The sequence below is a fragment of the Solanum lycopersicum genome, chromosome 10 (genome assembly GCF_036512215.1).
Source record: "Solanum lycopersicum chromosome 10, SLM_r2.1".
Lineage (NCBI taxonomy): Eukaryota > Viridiplantae > Streptophyta > Magnoliopsida > Solanales > Solanaceae > Solanum > Solanum lycopersicum.
In genome coordinates, this window is record NC_090809.1 from 2,275,360 (window position 1) to 2,298,686 (window position 23,327).

Here is a 23,327-nt window from a genome sequence, read left to right on the forward strand (position 1 = left end):
ACTAGAGTACCATTTTGCTATTTTAATCGAAAAATTGGTTCAGATAAACAATATTGTTATCTGGATGTACCTAATCTTGACATTTAAACCCAAACAGTGAATAAAGTCATATTGTTGTTGCAACATAAAGACCACCACTAACCCTTAAAAGGTTCTTTCTCTGGTGAACCATCGACTATGCCTCAATACCAAACAAGTCAAAGATCGATAATACACATCTTATATCCTTGCTCCATAATTAACCATCTTAAAAATGTCCGTCAACCACGATAACATATAACACAGATTTCCATAGACAACAAAAGCTCCAGTTTAACCACAAATGTGATGAATACAACAGTAAGCCAGTCATTACATGATTCAAGAAAAAATGTAGGGTCTGTCAATCTCCATCCTATACACTTATGAAACAGCCCCACAAGTATAACATAAAAAATTATGCATTAGTCAAGAGAATCTCATCACAACAAGAAGCATAACAGCCAAACTGTGGCAAAAGCATATCAGCAGCAGAGAGAGACTTCACAAGTTGGCTGAATGCTTAAAACCTTATTTTACTTTCCCCCACTGTTAAATAGATCAATTGTCATCATTCTACATATAAACAAAATGCTCGCGGCCTCTGTAACAATTCGTCCTACATGCTCTAGAGTGTCCTCCATCCAAAAAGCAGACACAACTAGCTCACATAAGTAACTATATGCAGTTTCCTGGTTTCATTGACAAATTATGTACTTGAATTTCTATTCACAGTTAGAACACCCATTGCCACGGTTGAGGGTCAGCTGCTTCCAGTGAATAGCTCTGGTCTCCCATCTATATCGCTTGTTGGGCTATCAAGAGAATCTCCTGAATATGACCCATCAGGCCGACGGATACAAATATTCAGATTGCTGGATGGCAACGTTTCCTGGAAAAAAACAAAAAAGCAATCAGTTTATAAGCATATGAACACCATGTTATTTCTGCTAGCGGACAACAGTTATGGAGGATAGACTTGTTTTTCAGACAATCTAGATGTTTCCGTAAGCCCAACAAGGCTAATTCACCACAAGGGAGTTATTCAGTTACACTCTACTCTATGACTAATTGTACCTCATCAGCTGCCTCTTGGCCCTCTGACTGGAAAAGAATTGGTCGGCATCTTTTGTCTTCATTCATCAAGCTTGAGTTTTGGAAGTGAGTAACCAGAGCTACCTTTCCCTGGATACGTGCGTAAGCCAATGATGCAACTTTTTCACTGTTAAACTTTTCCCACTTCTTTCCATTGAATGCCTGCACAAGTTTCTAAGATTATAGCCATTCTAGAATATACAGAACATCCAGATTAGTTATGGAGACAAACATATACATGCAAAATTTTCCTGAAAGAGAGAAATACACCACATTCAATGGCTGCAAAATCTTCACCAAATAAATACTCCCTATGTCCCAATTTATGCATCATATTCTCCTTTTTTAGCCTGTTTCAAAAGAATGCCAAACTTCCTTATTTAAAAACAATTTTACTTTAAACTTCTCATTTACACTTAGATGAGTTTGAGTCTCAGAGATGTCTATGGCCTATTTTACACCACAAGTCTTCCTTTTTTTCTTATACTCCGCGTCTAGTCAAACACTGCAACATAAACTGGGATGGAGGGACCATGTGGTTATTACAAGTTTATGCTTGCTACACGCCAGAAAAAAACCACCAAAAGGAATTGGGAAAGAACTCAACCTCGTAAAAGGAGACGATATGTGCAGGAGACACCATGTTAATGAAGGCATAACCAACATTACATTTATTCTGAAACAGAAAAACAGTGAAACAATTAGTTCTACCTTCAACGTAAACAAGGCACTCAAAGTTTAGAGATTAGAGGAGAGTTCTGTATAAACTTGTCAAAAAATATCAACAAATGAAAAAAGTACACTACCTTGAAATCAATTGGCAAATAGATAAAATCGTATGTACTCTTATGAGACTCATCAATTGCTGCAAGTAGCATCTTTGAAGTGTATCTTAAATGAAGAAGAAAAACACAAAGTATTAAGCGTTAAAATCTTACCAAAACGCACATGATTTACAATTTCGATAGTTCTTTTTTTTTTTTAAATAGTAATGTTGAACAATTTTGAGAGTTCTTACTTGTTCGGGATGTTCTTAATCATCAAGGTGGTCCTTGTATCTCCTCCACTCATGATCTTCTCCAAATCAAGCTGATACTGTTTCTTGTTGTCAATCTGATTACCACCACTTTCAATTTTTCGATTTCGACCACGTTCAATCAGCCCTTCACCATTAACTGTTCCTGCTCCTCCATATGAGCCATTTCCAAAAAATATAGGTCCATTCCTTGTCAATGGCATCATTCTAGAGCTAGGAGAACCACTTTCAGTAAAGTTCCCAGTAAGAGCACCACCCATGTTCATTGCTCCAAGGCTACCTATATTCATCACCTGATTTGCGTTATGACTAGAACCTCCACTGCCAAATGCATGTGGGTTCATATATGATGTTTGAGGAGATTCTGGGAAAAAACCAAAATGCCTATCCAAAGGATTTCCAGATGGAGCAGACCCCACGTGATGTGATCCAAGGAAAGAGCTTTGCCTACGGGAATGGAGATAGCCCTGTCCTTGTCCATTTGATGCGAATGGACGTGCCATTGATGAAGCTGGCCAGATAGGAGAGTCGGATCGCTCTGAGTGAATAGGGGGACTACCCCAAAGAAACTGTGGACCAGAAAGCGTTCCAGTACCGGATGCCTTAGAGTTACCAAATGGCACAGATCCTATGCTTAAAGCCGGTTTCTGCTCAGGGACTGAAAAAGAATGCTGATAACCCATTCCTTGAGATGACTTTGGACTAGAAGTTACCTGATTCAAATGGCCAACCCTTGCAGGATCTTTACCAATGGGTGCAATCTTCGGACTTGAGAGGTGTCCAGGAAGAATAGAGGCCAGCCCTGGCATAAGATTACCATTTACAGGGCTGAGATTTCTCAGACCAGGTGATTGACTATAACCTCGCAACGGGTTGGGTTCAACTGGACTGCCGAAGTTTGACCAGCTGCCTGTTAGATATAACACCATTATCATATCATTTTATCAGGTCAGACTCTCCCAGGTTGACATCAGCAGTTATGCTACTAAATCAACAATTAAAGAAATATTAAAAACAGCATCAATTACGATAATGGAAATACCTGGAGGAGAGCTGGCTACCGGTGATCCAACTGAGTGCCTAAATGATCGAATTTCATCGTGTTCCAATTCTTGAGTTAGTTGCTGCATCAAACTAGACATGAAAAGAAAATTAAGTTTCTTCCTAACTGGTTAACAACTTGCATAATATACCAAAAACAATAAGCCTCTGCAGAAGGAGAGTGATTATAACAGATTTCTTGGGAAAAGGAGAAGGCTGGAGAATACACTAATGCGTCTTTGAGACGTTCTTTATATGTATTTGATTCATACTCATCAGCTGTTTGTAACATTCAAAGCAAATTTTTTGAAAGGTGAGGGGAGTGCTGGAAGAGTCCAAATATCACCCTAGAACAAGGCCTGCAGCCAAATATCTTCACATGGAAATGCAAGCGTGATACAAGTAACAGAGACCTGCCTAAATTACCAATGCTATAAAAAACATAGAATGAGTAAAATCATGGCCAACAGTCTATAGTACATTCAACAAGTGAAAATAAATAAAAATTCACCCTTAAGAACTAAACTCAGAGAAGTCACAAGAGAAATTCGAACATCAGATACATTACAAAGTAGAAAAATTATCATAGCACCATAGTAATACATATAACTGATAAGGCATAGTAAAATATGTGGCTGCAACATTGCCATCTGTCATAATTCATCCGTAGAATTATTAGGCTAAAGATGTGAAGGAGGCAGTTAAAAACCCTGTAATACTTGAAACAGAAACGCAAGTATAACATAACCAAGCATATTTGTAACAGAATTGCACTTTTGCAGCTATATTTTGACAGTAAGTCAAGTCCAAAATCCATATTAGTGGAGCAGTGGTGTTCTTTTATTACCGGATCAATGGTGTTGCAGGCTACTAACTGAAGATAATACCCAAAAAGAAAGTAACTCTTATCACCAGTCAACTTTCAGTGATACAATTTGACAGTCAATAGTTACGCTCAAATGGAGTAATGAGGTTGTAGGCTCCTAACAGAGCATTCATCACTGATCAACATGCAAAAAGATCCAAGAAATGCTAGCATGCTAAACACTAAAGGGATTACTTTTCGCTTCACTTTCTTTCTTTTGCATTAAGTTATCTTCCTTTTTCTCATGCATGTCTGTCCATAAGCACTTGTAAATTAGGGCAAAAATGCTAGCTTATAAATTTCATCGCGAAATTACACCGGAAAGTGAAAAGAAATGCAATTTTTTTATAGCAGAGCCAGAACGTACTTTCGACGGGCTCCACCAGGTCGGCTGGGTTCAAGTTTTATCCGCTTTCCAGCAATGTCACTACGATTTAATGCTTTAAGAGCTGCATCAGCTGCTCTGACATCGTAGAATTCGATGAATTTGTGATGGCGTTTATGTGGTGTTTCTCTAATCTGTATTTTGCATACAACATGATTTAGTGAAGCTTAAAAGTTCAAGAATTATGGATAAACACAAGAACAACAAAATAATATAGCAGTAACAGTGAACAATCAAGTAAACTTGATACCTCCTTGACTTCCCCATACACTCCAAAGATTTGCCGAAGATCCTCGTTGGATACCGATGGATCCAAGTTGAACACGACAAGAGTTCCTTGGTTAATATCTTTCTCTGACGGATTTTCCTGGATATAACAACAAAGGACATTAGTTAGAATTGTCTTTCCAAGTTAGCATATGTCTTAGTGGATTCAAACCTTGGGAATGGAAAAATGAATGTCGAGCTTTCTTCGTCTCAAGGGCTTATTTTGTAGAGCACGCATTGCAGTTCGAGCAGCTCGGATGTCATAGTAAGATATCATCACAAAGCCCCTATGCTTGCATGCAGTATATAGGGTTCTGATATCACCAAATTGCTTCAAAAAAGGTATAGTAACACTAGGTTAGAAGTCTCCCATCAAAATCGATACAGATCAAGGACTCCAGTGACGAATGAAGTGAAAACCTCTTTAAGAATTAATAGACAAACACAGAGCACAGAAAAAGAAAAAGAGACCGGAATCAAGCTCTGAAAACGGAAGCATGAATATAATACAGAGGCTAAAGTAGCAGATTACAGGTCAAATTCTTCAACTTCAATTCATTAGCCAAAAGATTTTTTTAAAAAAAAAACCAACCTAACCAGAATAATGCCCAGTCATCTGTTTTTATTCTGTCTTAATTCCATAGAAGCAAAACACATGACACCTCTGAGCCCAGTGATATGTGACCAGAGAAACTAGATAAGGAAGGAGGGCAGCCCAGTGAGCATCCCACACTAGTAGGATTCGGAGAAGGGTCCCACCCCCTCAAGGGGTGTGATGTAGACACCCTATCCTAATGCGGGACCCCCTCAAGGGGTGTGATGTAGACACCCTATCCTAATGCAAGCATTAGTGGCTGCTTCCACGGCTCGAGCCCGTGACCTACGGGTCACAGAGACAACTTTACCGTTCAAGAATATGAAATCACCCAAAAGAAAATAATCCTAGCACAAACAGAATGAACAAGCTTTTCAACTGCAAATCTGCAATAAATGAAGTACGGAAAAAAGAAAAGCAAGTTAACAGAGGCAAATTTAAAGAATATGGTAAGTTACGTATTACCTCAAAGAGGGATTTCAACTCCGAGTCCTCTACATTGCTGTTAATATTTCGAACGAATAATGTCCTTGATGGATGCTCTCCATATGGGTGTTCCCCCACAACAGTTGCAGCCCCATTTGGAACACTATAATGTCCACTACTGCTTCCAGGAATACCGTCATACATGCTTAAGGTTGCAAAACCGTTCAGTAAATTATTTTGATCCTCAGGTTCCATTTCTAGTCCTCCACTGCCAAAAAAATCATCTTCCAAGTCCTCCAGCTGAGACGGTAATCCACTAAGATCAAAGTCATCCATTAAGCCTGCTAGTAGCTCATCTTCATCCCCTGGAAGCAAGAACCCAACTGGACTTGACTCAACCTCTTCTAACGGATCTTTAATTTTATCTTCCAATTGAAGCTTGCTTAAGCTAGGTGAGCTATCGTCAATGGATTGACCATAGTGCTCAGACTCATTGAAGTTTACTGCACATTAACAAAAACAGTTACAGGACTTGGCCTAAAATTGAAGGACACAGAGACAATCGAAAAATAAGATTATACTCACATTTTGCATGTGGTAGCACAGGCAATGAGCTAGAGAACAAGCTTGTATCAGTTGATGCATGATATGCAGTGGATCCAAGGGGAATGGCCCAAGCATTCTTCTCTTTGTAAGGAGCCTTTGTTGAAGCAGCTATTCGGACGTAAAAGAATGTACCGTGTAAATTCATCGAGAGCACAACAAAATTGTATCAAACTGTTTATGCTTTACATAGGCTAAAAGAATAGTTTTACCTTCAGAGTCGTTTGACATAGGTTTCTTTAAAGGCTTCTCCATTTAGTCAGTTCCTGCAAACACGACTAAGAAATAAAATGCCGTGAGAAGCATGATTCAAAAAGGGCAAGTACCTAGAACTAAACTGTTAAGTGCTATACATTGCGATTTGCCTAATAATATCAGATAGGACTCTTTCAATAAGCTTGGCAAGGTTACTTGATCAAACAAGTGACATAGCATATAAAATACATACAAAGAGCACTAAGATAGTTATTGGAAGAAGTTTTGCACAAAATTTCCCCTAGAACCCAAAGAATGAAACAAAATCAGAACATATTCATCTTTGTAGCAGTAAGTGAGTTGTTCACATCAAGTTAACCTAAAGGTTTTTGAACATCTATGAGTTAACAAACTAAATATCTCTTCTCGGATATTTCAACAAAAATACTAACTGACATGAATGATAAGCATTATAACATAAAGAGTTTCAAAACTTGCAATTAGGCATATGTATTTTACAATGATGAGCATTTGAGTGCAGAAAGAAAAAACTGAAACGATGCTTGCATGGAACAATAACTCACAAGTTACGAACAGTTAAAAAAGGGAAGAGCAATATCCTATACTTGATAAAGAACTAAGCACCAAAAGAGCAACCATTCAATATATATCACAAAGTAAGATCTCTCTTTCACCCGTTTTTACACAGAGACCATTATAATGTCACATAATAATAAATCAACATGTAACAAGGAAGAGTCCACAAAAAGTACCAAAATCATTCTCAACCTATTCAACCTTTTGATAATGTACTTTTCAACCTATTCATATAAGAAATGGCAATACGAATAATAAGCTAGGCTGCTAAATTTAGAGAACATCTAATTATATATAAAAAAAAAAATTATCGAGTACAAAGATGAAACTGTCTCAAATAGAACAGGACAAATACAGAGGAGTTTACAAAGTTGAATCAAACTAGGTTGAGATTGAGAAGTAGTTTTTTTAGTACGAAATATTAACTAAAAGTCCAATGCTTTGGTAAACTGCAATAGAACTGAAACAAGTCAAGACAAAAAGGAAAGATCAGCCCAGGATTCCAACTGGTAAACCAACCCAAACCGATAATCAACTGACATTTATCAAATCTCATTGCCACACAAAGAAAGAAACATGATTGCCATCATTGTCAACTGAAACCATTAATTACCAATATCATTATCAACATAGCCATATAAGTGATGACAACACTAACATAAAGCTCAGCTACTAACTTTTAACTTAATAGTTCGTGCAAACCCACAATAGAAGGTGAAACAATTTCAGCTCCAAAACAAAAAGGAAAAGATCAGCTCTTGGATTATACTTGCTGGTCAAACCCAATACCATATCAAAGATGCTGAAACTCATCAAACCACATAAGCAAACTTGCAAAGAAACGCCAAATAAACAATTGGTTCACCATTATTACCTCCCCTGAAAAATGAAATCAGCCAAAAAACAAAAAAAAATCACAACTTTTTACACCTAAACCAAAGAATAACACTATCTGCCACACAAAACAGACAAAATTCAACAAATTCAAGCAAAAACCTGAACACCCACTTAAATTTCCAAAGAGTAAAATATTTTACTGATATTAACTCCTCGAGATTCACTGTATTAGCTGGTCAACCATACCCCGTATCAAAAAAGCTGGAACAAAGAAACTCTAAAGCAAACAATTGATTTCAACATTCCTACCTCCCATAAAAACTAAAATTAGCTCAAACCCAAAAAAGGATCACAACTTTATACACCTAAAACCAAAGAATAACACAATCTGCCATACAAAACACATGAAATTCAACACATTTAAGCAAGAACTCAAACACACACTTAAATTTCAAAAAATAAAATATTCTACTGATATTAAGTTATTGCTATTCACTTTAATTGCTGGTCAAACATACCCCATATCAAAAAAGCTGAAACTAGCATAGAAACTCTAAACAAATAATTGATTTCACCATTTTACCTACCATAAAGCTGAAATTAGCTAAAACCCAAAAAAAGATCACAACTTTTTACAATTAAGACCAAAGATCAACACAATCTGCCACAGAAAACACACAAAATTCAAGAATTCAAGCAAATTCCAAAAAATAAAATACTCTACTGAACTTATCAAACCCATAAGCATATTAAGTTATTCGAATTCACTTCAATTGCTGGTCAACCATATCCCATACAAAAAAAGCTGAAACTGCCAAAAAAACTCCAAACAAACAATTGATTTCACATTTCTTACCTCCCATAAAAACTAAAATCAGCTAAAACCCAAAAAAGATCACAACTTTTTACACCTAAAATCAAGAAAACAACAAAATCAACAACCCCATCACACAAAATTCAATGAATTCAACCAAGAACTCAAACACCCACTTAAAATTTCCCAAAATAAATATATTCTACTAACACAAAAAGCCCAGAAAATCCCCCCAAAAAAGGTGGAATAAAAAAATTACCTCATGAAACGGTTGCAATTGGACCAAAATCAGGATGATCGCACACTCCCAACACAAAGCTAATACCAAAATAGAGTCCCCAATAGATGATTTAGCAGCAAAGAAGAAAATTAAACAGTTTTCGTAAAAACAGAGGAATTGCTTGCTTCTACACTTTCACTTCCTTTTCTCCCGCCGTGACACCAGTGAAGAACTTCTAGAGAGAGAAACCCAGAAACCAAAATTGGACCAAAAGAGGAGAGAGAGAGAGAGAGGAGAATGATTGGAGCTTAGAGAGAGAGCTCAGAAAGTATCTATAATTGCAGAAAAAGTTAACACACACCAAAAAAAACACAAAAGGAAAAGAAATATAAATGCTTAAGATCTTCAAGTTTTTATCGCATTCGATTATTTCAGATTCGTGTCAGAAAAGTCAAAAAATAATTTATTTTAGAAAAAAATTAAATGTATTTCAAATTACCGTAAGTGAAATGCATATATTCCGTCATACTTTTGAACAAATAAGATTGTATTGTGTTTTCGTTAATATAAAGAATATATTTGTCAATATGTTCAAAAATAAAATGATATCTGTATATCATATATGATAGTTTGAGAGTGTATTTTTTTTTTTTTTTAAGATTCATATCTGAGATCTTTGATTATAAGAAATATTTTATAAGTAATAGTTTGTACATTTAGATATGAAGTTTTTAATTAAAAATATATCGAATTTGATATTATAATCTTTGATGATTATCAACTACTTATCTCATTTAAATGGTATTAATATATTGTATTATTAGTTTAAATAAAATATTTATTCTGATTGTTATTTAAATTTTATTACATTATATCGTATAAATTAATTAATATATCTAATAATTAAAAATCACGTTTATCTAACAACCTATTTAGTGTAATCATGTTGTTAATCTCGTATCTTACTTTTTTTAATAGACGTATCACTCAAATTATAAACGTGTGACATTATGTAAAAATAAAAAATAAATAATCTATTCATGCGTTATATTTATTAAAAGAATATAATACTATATGTTACAATCATTCAAACAAAATACTAGAGTATATAAACTTGACATTAAAGTCTAATTTTTTTCATCAAAAAGTTTAAATCTCGAAAAAGAAAAAAAGTATTCTCTAATCATATAATTTATTTATAAGATTTCTTTTCCATAAATCTATAATAATTTATTATATTAAAAATAATTATTCAAACAATACAAATTTTATATATATATAAAATGGATGAGAAGGTTTGATTTTTTTTCACCCACATGATATAAACATTGCTAAATTCCACTTGCTCAATTAAATATAAATTTTAGGATATAGTTTTTTTTTTCTCAACTAACTTATAAAAAATGTGCTAGTTACTGAAAAATATAGATTTTTATATAGTTAGAGGTTTAAAATAATTATATAGGAGTAACAACAATATATATTGTGTAGTCACACAAAATATAATTATAAAAGAATTGAGTCTACAATAGGTATAAAAATAGATTATGATGTAATAATGAATGAAATCTGATTTATACGTATATATTATCATAGAAAATATTATTTTATTTTTTTTATTTTGGATATTTCAAATTATTTTTTTTGGAAGATTCAAATCTAATATTTTTAATCCTTCAAGAAAATAATTCATCCTCTGGTAGGAAATAGGAAAATAAAATCAATTGATTCGTAGAATTAATAAATAATTCCTTTTCGATTCAATTTTAAATTTATAAAATATCTTTTTATTCAATTCACTAGAATAACAGAAAAGATAACTTCTTTATAAAGATTTAGTGTTATTAAATAATGTTTTTCCCTTAAATGACTCAGAACTATTAACTTCAAATACTAAATGTTTAAAAATTTGTAATGATATTAAAAATATTGTTTGCAATAAATATTATATTTTGAAAAAGTTATCTAAATACATAACTTAATTTATCGTAATTTAAAAAAAATTCTACCATTTGAAAAAATTATAAAAATTTATACTTTATCCTATCTCAAATATACATTACTATGGGCGATATATTTTACATTGAGTGATGATTATGAAATCGGAATATAATAAATCGAAAAGTTGAGGAATGCATCCAAAATTAAACGGCAAAATTCATCAAACTTATGAGATTTTTGTAATTTGAAAAAAAAAAAGAATAAGGATATGATTTAATTATTCTAACACCATGAGATTTGTGTGAGACTCCCATAAATATATGGAGAAAAAATAACCATAAACAAAATCCGATGAAAAAAAGAATATAAAAAGAACGCGAAGAAACAAGCAGATTATTGATAAACTAATAGAAGTACGATGTTAATCCTCCCTTGATTTTTTTCTCTTTTTTAGATTCCTTCGAGAGCCGTTAATATTTCATAAATTTACAAAATATTCAAGATTTTTTTTATCTCTATTAATATTTGTGAATATTTTTCATAAATTTTCAGAATATTGGAGATGCCTCTTCAAGAAATATAATATATTTTATATAAATATGAACTATGAGACTTTAAGATCGATTAACTTTAAGAATCCAAACTGAAATCAAATATATCTTATCGAGTCTCAAATAAAATTGAACAATTTTTTACAAAATCCTTAAATTTTCAATGTCTACCAATAGTTTAGAAAATTGATATATAAAAAAATAGTTAACTTCCTTAATTTAATACTTTATCATATAAAATTAGATTGTTGGTGTATTAATAAGTAATATTAATAATGTAAAGGTCTTATACACGTAACTGATTTTTCATGTTTTACTTATTTATATACTCTTAATTAATGTTTACAATAATAATTAGTTGACTTTTAATAATGTGAAAAAATCCTTCACGATAGATATATCAAAGCAATAAATATACTAAAAATAGATACTATAATTAATAATAATTGAGATACTTTAAACATATGTAAATTTTGAGAAATAATATATAAGAAAATGACATTCAGTAATTTAATGTTATTTATACGAAAAAGGTTGTTTTCGTACGTTAATTCATATATTCATAAAAGGTCAATTAAATTCATTTCAATCCGAACAGTTTGAATAGAAATTGATATATCACTATTGATTCGAGAAGTTTCTCAATCAAATTAGGGAAAATATCCAAGTACCCCCTCAAACTATGCCCGAAATTCAAGAGACACACTTATACTATACTAATGTCCTATTACCCCTGAACTTATTTTATAAGTAATTTTCTATCCCTTTTTGCCTACGTGACACTAGTTTGAAAAAAAAAGTCAACCATCGTTGGGCCCACAAGATAGTGCCACGTAGGCCGAAAAGGTGTAAAAAATTATTAATAAAATAAGTTCAGGTGGATAATAGGACCTTAGTATAGTATAAGTGTGTATCTGGAATTTCAGGCATAGGTTGAGGGGGTACTTGGGCATTATCCCATCAAATTATTATTTCTTTTTTGTTTATGTTGGCAAAGAAAAAATTATTGTGAATGTAACAGAGAATTATTATGAATTCGTGTTAAATTATAATTATCATATGAAAAAAAAAATTCTCTTTATTCGATTATTATAGGATAAATATAAACTACAATTATATCAATAATAAAAATCAACAAATAATGAACTACATTGATTTTTTGACTAAATTATTTTTCTACTTGATTATTGTAGAATTCTTATAAACTCTCAATTATATCAACAAAAATAATGTGAACTATATATACTAAATTATTTTTAAAATATTCATGAATTTGTTTATAAAATATATTTAAGTTTATGTGCATTTTGAAGTTATGGTCTAATTTTAGCTACTAAAAAAATAATATAAGAATTTATAAGATTATCCACAAATATATTATGAATAACATATTTTGATAAATGGTATATAGTTTAATATTTACTATCACAATCACAATATTATGTATTTTAATTTTATAACTAAATTTAAGTCATAAAAATGTGATGGGCCACTTGTTCATATCATATAATAAAAAATGACAAAATTATAGCCTATATGAGTTGGATAATAATATCCTTGTCAAACTTTAGGAAGAAAGCAACCTAATAATTATCTTTGACTTAATTACACACATCCTATAAGACTTGGCAACTACCTTATCTAATATTTAAATATAATTATTTGGAAATTTATTGTTTAAGATATATTTATAAGTTATTTAAATAATCATCGAGAGTTACGATAGACTGATAAGTATTTTTCTATTGACTTATTTAAAAAGTTGAGATTTTATTTTTGAGTACGATATCGTTTTGAATAAAGAGCTTTTACTTCTAAATTTTAAATTTAATCAAACTTTAAAACAGATATCGAACCATGAATAGAAAAAATTAAAAAAAAAAGTTGTTTGAATGAGTTTTAAGAACAAAAATGCTAATTTGTTAAATTTAGAAATTTTATTTAGGAAACAAAAAAAGGAAGATTTTAACATCATGAAATCTTATAGGAGATTTTTGACATTTTCATTGACCTCAAATTCAATGTTAATTTTTGTCTAAGGATGTTTTTTTTTTGTCGTTTGATATTTATATTGAAATTAGATTAAATTAAAATTCATGTTGAAAAGTTTATATAAAAAGTAAAACAGTTCTAAACAAAAATAATGATTTACTCATAATTCAAATTTAAAATATCTAAAATAAATAAATAATTACTTATTACCCCATTACGATCCTATTTTTATCTATCAAAGTGTAAGGAAGAGAGTTTTTGTCAAAGAGTCATAGACTTAATAATCATTAATATTCCATAAATTTAAATATAATAGCTTGTTTAACTCCGACTAATAACAAACAACGATCAAATTAATTTGTGGATCCACTAATGAAATTTCTAAAACATATTTTCACAAGATTGAAGAATCATATTGATTGAGCGAGATGGTTAAGAACCATTTATATTTAATCGGTAGTCTTGAGGAGCGTATTGCTTTTAGAATTGGACCCTACGAATTTGCAGCAACAATAACAACAACATATTCAGTATAATTTCATAAATAGGATTTAGAAAAGATTGCATCTTTACGATACCGTTACTATAAGATCATACATATCAAATAAAATACTTTATATATTTTCAATTTTAACATAATAGATCGATGTAAACAATATAATAACAGAATAATCTTTATCTCTATACACAATAATAAACATATAACAACATATTTAATGTGATTCTATAAATGCAATACATTATGTACGAGAATTTATCATTATCCATGTAGAATAGAGAGACTGTTTATAATAGACTCTCGACAAATATAATAGGTTATTCTACTACTAGGCCCAATAAATTTGGGCTTTTGTAACATCATTTTATGAAAAATCATGGATTTGTTTTTCTTTTGCTCAATCAAAAATCACAATCGAATAAGAACAAAAATTTGATCTTTTGGAATCAAATGCAGTAACAAAGCAAAACCCTAATCCAAATCAAATTCACATTCTTCATTTCTCAGGTAAGTTTTCACATTCCCAATTTTTATTCTTTTTTACTTGTTAATAGTTTTTTTTAATATGAAATTGCAGAATTTGAGTATATATATATATATATATATATATGAAAATGGATATTGAGGATCTTGTTAGTTTGGGGTTGAAGGGTAGATGTTGTTTTTGGTTGAATAAGGGAAATGCTGTATTTGTAATTCGAATTCTATGGTGATTTAGAAAAAAAAAATTGATGATTTCTGGGTCAGTGAAGTGTTTTTTTTTTTGTTTTTTTTTTCCAGATTTTTTGATTTGTTTGAGTTTTTTCATGTTGGGTTATTTTTGAAAGAATTGGGTGTTATTCAGATTTTCTGATTAATTTTAGTATTTTCATTGTTGGGTGATTTTGAAAATTTTTCATTTTTGGATCACTGAATTGATTCAATTTTTTCGATTAATTTTAGTTTTTTCATCATTGGGTGATTTTGAAAAAATTTCATTTTTGGATCAGTGAATTGATTCAATTTTTTCGATTAATTTTAGTTTTTTTTATCTATGGGTGATTTTGAAAATTTTCATTTTTGGATCAGTGAATTGATTCAATTTTTTCGATTTATTTTTGTTTTTTCATCATTGGGTGATTTTGAAATTTTCATTTTTGGATCAGTGAATAATTGAGTGTTCTTCAAAATTTTCGATTAAATTTAGTTTTTTCATCATTGGGTGATTTTGAAAATTTTCATTTCTGGGTCAGTGTATTGGGTGTTTTTTCTCGGAAACAGCCTTTATATCTGTACGAATTAGTGGTAACGTTTGTGCACACTCAACCCTCCCTAGACCCCATTTAGTGGTATCTTATCGGATATGATGATGATGTGGTTGCTGTTGTTGAAAGAGGGTGTTTTTGATCTTCTTAAAGTTTTTGTTTTTTTGGATTTATTGATTGGTATGAATATTCTCGGATTTCCAGTTTATTTGGGACTGAGGCGTAGTCGTTGTTGGATTAATTTCAGGTTTAACTATGGCGGACGAGAATGCTGCCAATGGAGATGTTTTTGATGATGCTGTGGAGATCGAAGGAGAGGAAGATTCGGATGCTGCATTGAAAACTGCTCCGCTGACACACAAGATAGCGGCGTTAGAGCAAGAGAATAATCAACTTTTTCGCGAGAATCAAGTGATCAAAGAGAAGATGGAGAAATCTAAGCACTCGATTGAGGAAATCCAGAACGAAAAAGTGGAGTTACAGAAGAAGGCGAAGAAGTTTGAGTCGGACAATAAGGCTCTAGGACCGGTAGCTGGCCGAGCAGCAGAGCTCGAGGGTGAACAGTCTCGGCTGCAGCATGATCTCATAACTTCATTGAACGATCTGGAAGAATCGAATTCTGAGCTATCGAAACTGAAGTTGGATCTAGAAGGATTAAAGAGTAGTGATAATGAGAAGAGGGTGAAATTGGAAACCGTTGAGACTGAAAGGAACTTGTTATTGGTGAAACTTAACAAGTTGGAAGCGAGTGAAAAAGATCATCGAGCTGAAGGAGAAGTAAAGGAGAAAGAAATAAGGGGCTTGAAGAATCAACTCGAGGATTTAAAAGCAACTGTGAAGAAGAACGAGGCGTGGAGAAGGGAGAAGGAGGCACTTCATTCGGTGAAAAACGAGTTAGAGAAAAGGGTAATAGAAATGATGAGTAAAGTGACTGAGTTGGAGAAAAAGTTGGAGGAGAAGGAAACGTTGATTACTGAAAGAGGCGTCGACAACAATGTTAATGGCGTTTCAGCTGAGGATAAAGTTAAAGCTCCCGGTGGCAATGTAGACTTACTAATGGCGGCTGCATCTTCAGTTGCTGCAGTTGCTCTGGTAGGTATTTTGTGCTTTCTTCGATTTGCAAGAAAATCATAAACTCAGAGCTTGTTGTTTATCTTGACTTGCTAGTTCCATGAACCATAGGAGTTTTTAGCAGCCATTTTTTTTCGCCTTCTAAACAAGTTTGTTAGTGTAATCACTTCAAAGAAAGCTTTTTGTATTGCAGTGAAGCACTGAATTCATATGTAGTACTGAATTGTCTCGAATAATGGAGTTTGTATATGACTCTCTCTCAATTCTCGTTAGCTCGATTTCTCTAATTTCCTATATCCTTTCGTATATAACTGTGATGGCGATGATCTCCGTTTTGCACTCTGATTCGTGTATGTTCGTTGATTGTGAGCTGAGGTTGCTCGTCGTTGTGATCGAGTGGATCAAGTTGTTCTTAGCTGATGTTAATCCAAGTTGTTCTTAGCTGATGTTAATCCGGTAGAGATTAGCGATTAAATCGTAGTTTCCATTTTTCAGTTACTCTGTTTTCCATGATTCTGTTATTAGTGTTTTGAACTGTTCCACTGAAATCAAGTGAAGCATTGCTGAATTGAGTTGAGACTATCAAAGTTCATTTACAATTGGTATCAGAGTCAGGTTAACCTAAAGCCATCGAAGCAATGGCTTTACGCTCCAAAATATAAGGCCTAAGAATTAGTCAATAGTAATACATAAAAAATTTATTCACGGGAAATGTTATGTGACAATAAATAATCTTTAAAAGTATATTTTTTTAAAATTAATAAGTGATAATTTATGTATGAAACTAACACTCTCAATATTTTAGGTATGAAACTGAAAAAAAAAAAGAAATAATTTAGATGTGTTTTTGACACTTCATCAGTTATTTCTAAATTCAAGATTATTGTATATTTAAATATTTGCTATACTAGTTAAAATTAAATGTTGTGGGCATTAAATGTGTCATTTTACTTTGGTACTTGTTAATTTATCTAAATCACTTTAATTTGAATCAAATCGTATTTTCAAATTGATTAGACCTATTTTTGTAATTAAATATAATACGAAATATATGCAAGTAAAACTGATACTCTAAACTCAATCAGGTGAAGTCTTTTTTATTAAAAAATTATTCCTTTTGCTTATAGAATATTTTGATAGTTTGTTTAACGATTGATTCAATTAATAAAAAGTTTAAAAAATTAATAAAATGTATCTAAGATATAAACATTTGCAGCGTTATATATCGTTTAATAATTTATATATCTTTATTCGTGTCTTACGAATTATTACAAGAAATATATATTGACAATTGAAAATAATAATAATTTTTTTGTCAAGTATTTTTTTAAAAAGCATAAGATCTCTTCTTTAAAAATTTGAATTTAGGCCTCTTACATTTAAATGTGTATATTAGTTCAAGAATTCTTGCTTAACCATAGCGATAATTAAAACATTTTATTACACATTGCACGATATATCATTGCTTGCTAAATTATGTTTGCTAAATTGTTGACTTAATTTTGTTCCTTACTTTCCTTTCAAATATTTTGATTACTTCTTGTCATTCATTTTTATCGAGTTGAGGATGTATATGAAACAACATCTTTGTCTTTAGCGAGGGTTAAAGTCTACGAACATTTATTTGCTTTAGATCTTATTTTGTGAGATAAGACTGAGTATGCTATTTTTTGTTGTCTCTCACATTCAACTTCTCATTTTTTAAATTGGAGGTTTTAGCTTAAGGTCCCCTTTTGGGAAGGTTATTTTTATCTTACTACAAGCGGTACATGAATATTCATCATGAATTGACACAAAATGACATGAAGATGGAGATTCTGCATGGAGATTTCGATTTGTTTGGAATCGATGCATAGTTATTATTGTTATTGGCGTATTACTTCCCCACTATAGTGTTTACTATTGCCCGAAAAAACTATAGTTAACGCAGATCGACCGTTCACTTTTAAGGATTCTACAAAATCCATAGACTTAGGCTTAAACCCTTTATTTATGCATCCACTTAATATGTGTAAATAATCCATCCCAAACACAATTGTTGTCTTGTCATTCAAAAAATGCATAAATTTAAAATTTTAGATTTGATTCGAAACATATAATAGTCCCTTCAAGATCAAAATTTACATGTGGTATTTATAACTCTAATATAACAATAATATTTTTTTAAATAGAGCCAAAAATAATCAATAAATATTATTTCTACTTAATTGAGTCCAGACAAACTAGTATCACGGACTGTAATTTTTTTTATTGATTCATACGACATTTAACAACTTATTCATTATTATTTTAAAATTTATTAACAAAGTAACGAAACATAACACTAAACCGGATATTACATCTTATGGATGTTGCTCAAAGTTGTTAGCTAGCCATGCAAATTTTGGGCTAAGCAATAAATAAAAGAGCTACTTCTTTTTAGTCTTGTGAAATCAAGCAATTAATTGCCACTGACATCCTTAGCCTTTGCTTGAATATCAAGGCAAAGGTTTCATCATTAAATATCGATTTTTTTCGTTTTAATTTGCTTATCTTAATCTAATTAAATATAAATTTAAGAAAGTAAATTTTCTTTAAAATAATCTTGTGAAGTTAAAGTTATATGTGATGTATTTAAGTGTCTTTTTGTAATCTTAAACAAATAAATAGTGAAATTATAAAATGGGGTTGAGAGAATTTCGAGTGAAGTGGTGAAATGTATAAAGCAAAAAGTAAACTAAAATGAGAAAAGATTTGTTATAGAGTACACATATACAATATATAGTTATTAAAAGCGATATTAACATCGAGAAATAAAAGCTACGAGAGCCAGGATATATATATATATATATACAATATAATTATTAACTTTAGAAAAAATCATACGTACTTGTATAAATATGAAAAAAAGATCATATATTTTGTGCATTCGGAAATACAAAAGAAGGCTTGTCGCATTGATCCAACGCGTTCTATGTTAACAAATGAAGAGGTACAATATAAGCAAGTAAGGTGGTCTCAAGAAAGTTAAATTTTGATCACAATAAGTTATGTAACTTTCAAACCAGTAATAATCGTGTTCTAATTTATGTCTTTGCTTCAGAAATGATTTTTCATGTGTTTGAACGAAGCGACTCTTAGAACAAAGTTTGAAATCATAAAGTTGTGATAAAATTATGATGTTTATTATCAAATTTTGAATTCGAGACCTGATGGATGATATAATGTTTGATTAAAAAGAAAATAAACATTAGTGGGAACAATTTCTGACTACTTTTGAAAATTACGAGCTCTGTTGCTGCTGCTGCTGTGCTGTGCTGTGTGTAGCCGTTTCGAAGTTATTCCCTATGCATTTTGGCCCCCTTCATCTCTTTTCTTCCTCGTATTTCGTGCACCTAGGGAAAACCCCACTTCTTAAACCCTCACAAAAATCTTCAAAACAAAGAAATAGTCTTCACTGTTTGAAAACTCAGTGTCTTTAATGGTAGTACAAGACAAATAAAGAAGAAAGAACAAAGCTTTAACCTTTTTTTTTTCTTTTCAAGAAGAGAGAGAGTGAGTGAGTGAGTGAGTGTGTTAAAATAAGTTTGACTGATTAGGGTTTGTTTGGACCAACCTTCAAGTTCTTGACTATGGCTGTGATGTTACTACATTTTTCTGGCAGGTGGTTTTTAACTCAAGAAAGGTATGGCATTGAGCACCCTTTTTCTCATTTTGTAGTAATTTGTGTAAGTTTCTTTCAGTTTTTTGTGCCTGTTGTTTGTTGAGCTTCTGAAAATGGATAGGAACTGGAAAAAAAAATCATTTCTTGATGTTGTATGGACTTGTTGTGTAACCCCTTTTATTCTTTTGGTGTGTTGTTTTGTTTATTTTGTCAAATGGGATGTTTGAGTAGGTTCTGTTGGTACTTTGTTGATTACCAGGCTCTGTATATTCTTGTATCTGCTGTGTATACTTGAAGCTATGCTCTTGTTGGCTGAAAGATTGAATCTTTTTTAACATTTTATTGCTCAGAGCTGTCATTTACATGATGAATAGAACTCCTAGTAGATATATTAGTTTGTTGATATTGTTGTGTAATATTGATGTTGTTGTGTTGTTGCTCGGACTCTTTGAAAATGTCAATGGATGTATGTTGGATTCTTCAAAAGTAGTGTATTTTTTGGAGATTCTTACACGGGTGCGGCATCGGTTGTGAAGAGTCTGCGCAACTTGGGTTACTTCTTTCTGTCCTGTTGTGTTCATTTTGTCAGTTTCATCAAGTTCTATTACTGAAGGGGAATTTAAGGAGCTTCTGTTCTAGCGTTTAACATTTGTTTTCGTTTATGTTGTAGCGCTTTTTCCAATTAGACCTGTCTATTTATCCCTGTATCTGCTGTATATACTTGAACCCACTCTCTTGTAGGCTGAAAGATTGAATTTCTTTTACGGCGTTTAACATTTGTTTTCGTTTATGTTCTAGCACTTTTTTCAATTAGAGCTGTCTATTTATCCCTGTATCTGCTGTATATACTTGAACCCACTCTCTTGTAGGCTGAAAGATTGAATGTCTTTTACGTATTTTTGCTCAGAGCTGCCGTTTATTAGTGAATGGAACTCTTAAATAGATATATAAGCTGAATGATTTGAAGGTGTAACTTTGATCAGTATAAAAGCTGGATGATTTGAAGGTGTACTTTTGATTAGGATATAAGCTGAATGATTTAAAGGTCTTCTTTGTGGACCGAACCCATCATTTCACAATTTTGTATCAACTTATTGTTTACCCTGTATATACTTGAATGTGCATATTTTGCTCAAAGCAGCACCTTATGTACTGAATGGCACTCTTATATAATCTGACTGTTGTAAAGCTCATTTCTTATTTTTTATCAATTTATCGTATAACCCTTTTTTCTTTTGAGGTGTTGTTTTGTTCTTTCTAAGTTCTAACCTGGTGAGCTTATGTTAGTTCTGGCATTTTATTTTTCTAACATGTTATGGCACTTCTCCAATTAGAATTCTCTATTTGTCCCGGTATCTGCTGTATGTACTTCAAGTTAGTCTCGTGTGCAAAAGATTGAAGTTCTTTACATAATTTGCGCAGAAAAGCCACGTATGTAGTGACTGGAACTCTTAATAAATAAATAAGCTGAATGATGTTAAAAAATAATGATTTTGAGGTAAGATATCTTCTTCCCCGACCCCATCCCTTCCCAGAGGAACCGAGAGATCTGTTATAAAATTGAGCAACTTTGGAGCAGTAAGATCATAATAGGAGGAAAGTTGATATCTTTACCAAAAGTTGGAAGAATTTTCGCGTTTTACTTATTTGGATATTCACTCATTAACGAATTCAAAGAAGGTTCTTACAGCTTTTACACCAAGGTATTGGGTTCATTCAAAGATCTTGATTATACTACTACTCTCAATTTCACTTGGAAGATATACGAGTGCTCGATGATATTAATTACTACAGTAGAGATCATGTTTGAGGTTAAAAGTTTCTCTTGCTGAGGTCGAAGTTCTTCTGATGCATATGACCTTCAGCTGCAAAGGACTTCCAATTTTCTTTATCTGCAAGTCTAATGACATACTGGTAGTTGGAGGGATAGACAGTTGAATAATCTAGTATTCATAATCTTCCAGATTTTTCTGGGAAATGGTAACAAGAGTTGAAAGGCAAGACTCGAGAGATGAGGCGCAACATAGCATTCCTTTGCTCTTAGTAGGAAGAAGTTGGATAATCTGTAAAAGGCTCCGAGTTACTAGAGGTTTTCGATAGAACATAAATGCCAAAGGCAGAAACCTCATATTAGGCATAGAGTTGGAGAAAGGGTGTATGGATTTGTTGAGACTTGTTACTTTCTTGATTTTTTCTTATTGAAGACAAAGCGTTAATCCGTTTTCAACTGTTTAATTGCTATGGCTATGTGACCCCATGCTGTGTTCCTTTTGTCGATTCACAACTGTTTCTTGACTTATATATCGCAGGTTAGATAGAGAAGTAGGAGTAGAGCTTGCTTCAGAAGTGTCGACGTGTTCAACTGTTAAACCAGGTTGAATCTCTTCTGTTCCTTGTGTTTTTCCTGGAACATGTGAACTTTTACAAGTACATTGTTCCTCCTTAAGTAGGGAATGAAGCCATCGGTCCGCGAAGCATATCAAGCTTTGTATCATATTTTGACAAATACTAGCAATTATTCATAGTGGATGAAGTAATATTTTTTCTTGCATATATAAGCTACTCAGGTTTATATTTTCTGAGTTTTGACCAATCTGTTACCATTCAATGAAAATCTAATGCTCTCAATTTAGCTTGGATGTCTATGGTTATTTTTAGGGATTATTCTTTTGCTTTCACTCTGACATACTATGTTGCTCGGACTCTTCAACGTTGTATCCATTTCCAATAACCACACAATCAGTGACATTTTTGAACAGTCCGAACGAGCAACATAGCTGACATGAATACATTATACTTACTATCTGTTACCATTTAAACTTCAATGAAATTAGATGTCTATGGTTATTATTAGGGATTATTCTTTTGTTTTCACTCTGACATACTATGTTGCTCGGACAACTCAAAAATGTTGTATCCTTTTCGAATCTTCCAATTACCACACAATCACTGACATTTTTGAATAGTCCGAACGAGCAACATAGCTGACATGATACATTATACTTTTAGCTTTGACATGCTATGTTGGTCGGGCTCTTCAAAGATGCGGCTACGTGTATATCGAAATTGCACTACTTTTTAGAGGGTGGTGAAATTTTTGAAGAGTTCGAACAAAGGAAAACTATGCTGATAAACAAACATATACTAGTTAATTAGCCAACATAGATATCGTTTGAATCAATTATGACTTGGAGCTTAATTTTATTTGTAGTTACGTCGCCTCTCATATGTAGAAATATAATTAGCCTCTCTGCCCTCTCGCCTGCCCCCCTCTCTCTCAATTTTGCTCGTCGGATATACCAGTACATGTGTATATGGTATACAGTTGCATATATACGATTATCTCACAGATATACATATACAATTTGTTTCTTTATACTCTCTCGCTTATA

The 23,327-nt window shown here is 32.2% G+C and overlaps 2 protein-coding genes and 1 long non-coding RNA gene across 6 annotated transcripts; 2 read left to right on the forward strand and 1 right to left on the reverse strand.

Moving 5' to 3' along the window:
* Positions 1-270: 270 nt before the first annotated feature.
* On the reverse strand, positions 271-9,426 carry LOC101251821 (protein MEI2-like 2). 4 transcript variants are annotated; one of them, XM_069290649.1, is made up of 14 exons: positions 9,034-9,356; positions 7,801-8,002; positions 6,544-6,609; positions 6,314-6,442; positions 5,768-6,231; positions 4,880-5,038; positions 4,691-4,807; positions 4,423-4,574; positions 3,192-3,283; positions 2,132-3,059; positions 1,920-2,004; positions 1,721-1,789; positions 1,096-1,275; positions 271-910 (listed from the first exon to the last, which is right to left on the reverse strand). In XM_069290649.1, exons 3-14 carry the CDS (start codon positions 6,584-6,586, stop codon positions 782-784), a joined length of 2,547 nt encoding a protein of 848 aa, XP_069146750.1. In that variant the 5' UTR covers positions 6,587-6,609; positions 7,801-8,002; positions 9,034-9,356; the 3' UTR covers positions 271-781. The 4 variants fall into 4 exon arrangements, with proteins under 4 accessions (XP_069146750.1, XP_004248211.2, XP_010327100.2 ...); XM_004248163.4 differs by lacking the exon at positions 7,801-8,002 and having other exon boundaries at positions 9,034-9,426; XM_010328798.4 differs by lacking the exon at positions 7,801-8,002 and having other exon boundaries at positions 6,544-6,597; positions 9,034-9,368.
* A 4,870-nt stretch (positions 9,427-14,296) lies between these two features.
* LOC101251517 (peroxisomal and mitochondrial division factor 2) lies at positions 14,297-16,555 on the forward strand. The gene is made up of 2 exons (XM_004248162.5): positions 14,297-14,484; positions 15,469-16,555. Exon 2 carries the CDS (start codon positions 15,477-15,479, stop codon positions 16,353-16,355), a length of 879 nt encoding a protein of 292 aa, XP_004248210.2. The 5' UTR covers positions 14,297-14,484; positions 15,469-15,476; the 3' UTR covers positions 16,356-16,555.
* A 2,988-nt stretch (positions 16,556-19,543) lies between these two features.
* Positions 19,544-22,574, forward strand: LOC104649470 (uncharacterized). The gene is made up of 2 exons (XR_743394.3): positions 19,544-19,956; positions 22,245-22,574. It is a non-coding gene; the product is annotated as an uncharacterized lncRNA (long non-coding RNA).
* Positions 22,575-23,327: the final 753 nt, after the last annotated feature.

What these genes read in the sequence shown, in the direction of transcription:
- LOC101251821 (XM_004248163.4), bottom strand. Translation starts at nt 6,586, where the DNA reads ATGGAGAAGCCTTTAAAGAAACCTATGTCAAACGACTCTGAAG. An exon ending in AGTTGAAATCCCTCTTTGAG is followed by an intron (nt 5,039 to 5,767) that starts GTAATACGTAAC and finishes CCTTTTTTGAAG; the next exon opens with CAATTTGGTGATATCAGAAC. An exon ending in GGTAGCCAGCTCTCCTCCAG is followed by an intron (nt 3,060 to 3,191) that starts GTATTTCCATTA and finishes TATATCTAACAG; the next exon opens with GCAGCTGGTCAAACTTCGGC.
- LOC101251517 (XM_004248162.5), top strand. Translation starts at nt 15,477, where the DNA reads ATGGCGGACGAGAATGCTGCCAATGGAGATGTTTTTGATGATGCTGTG.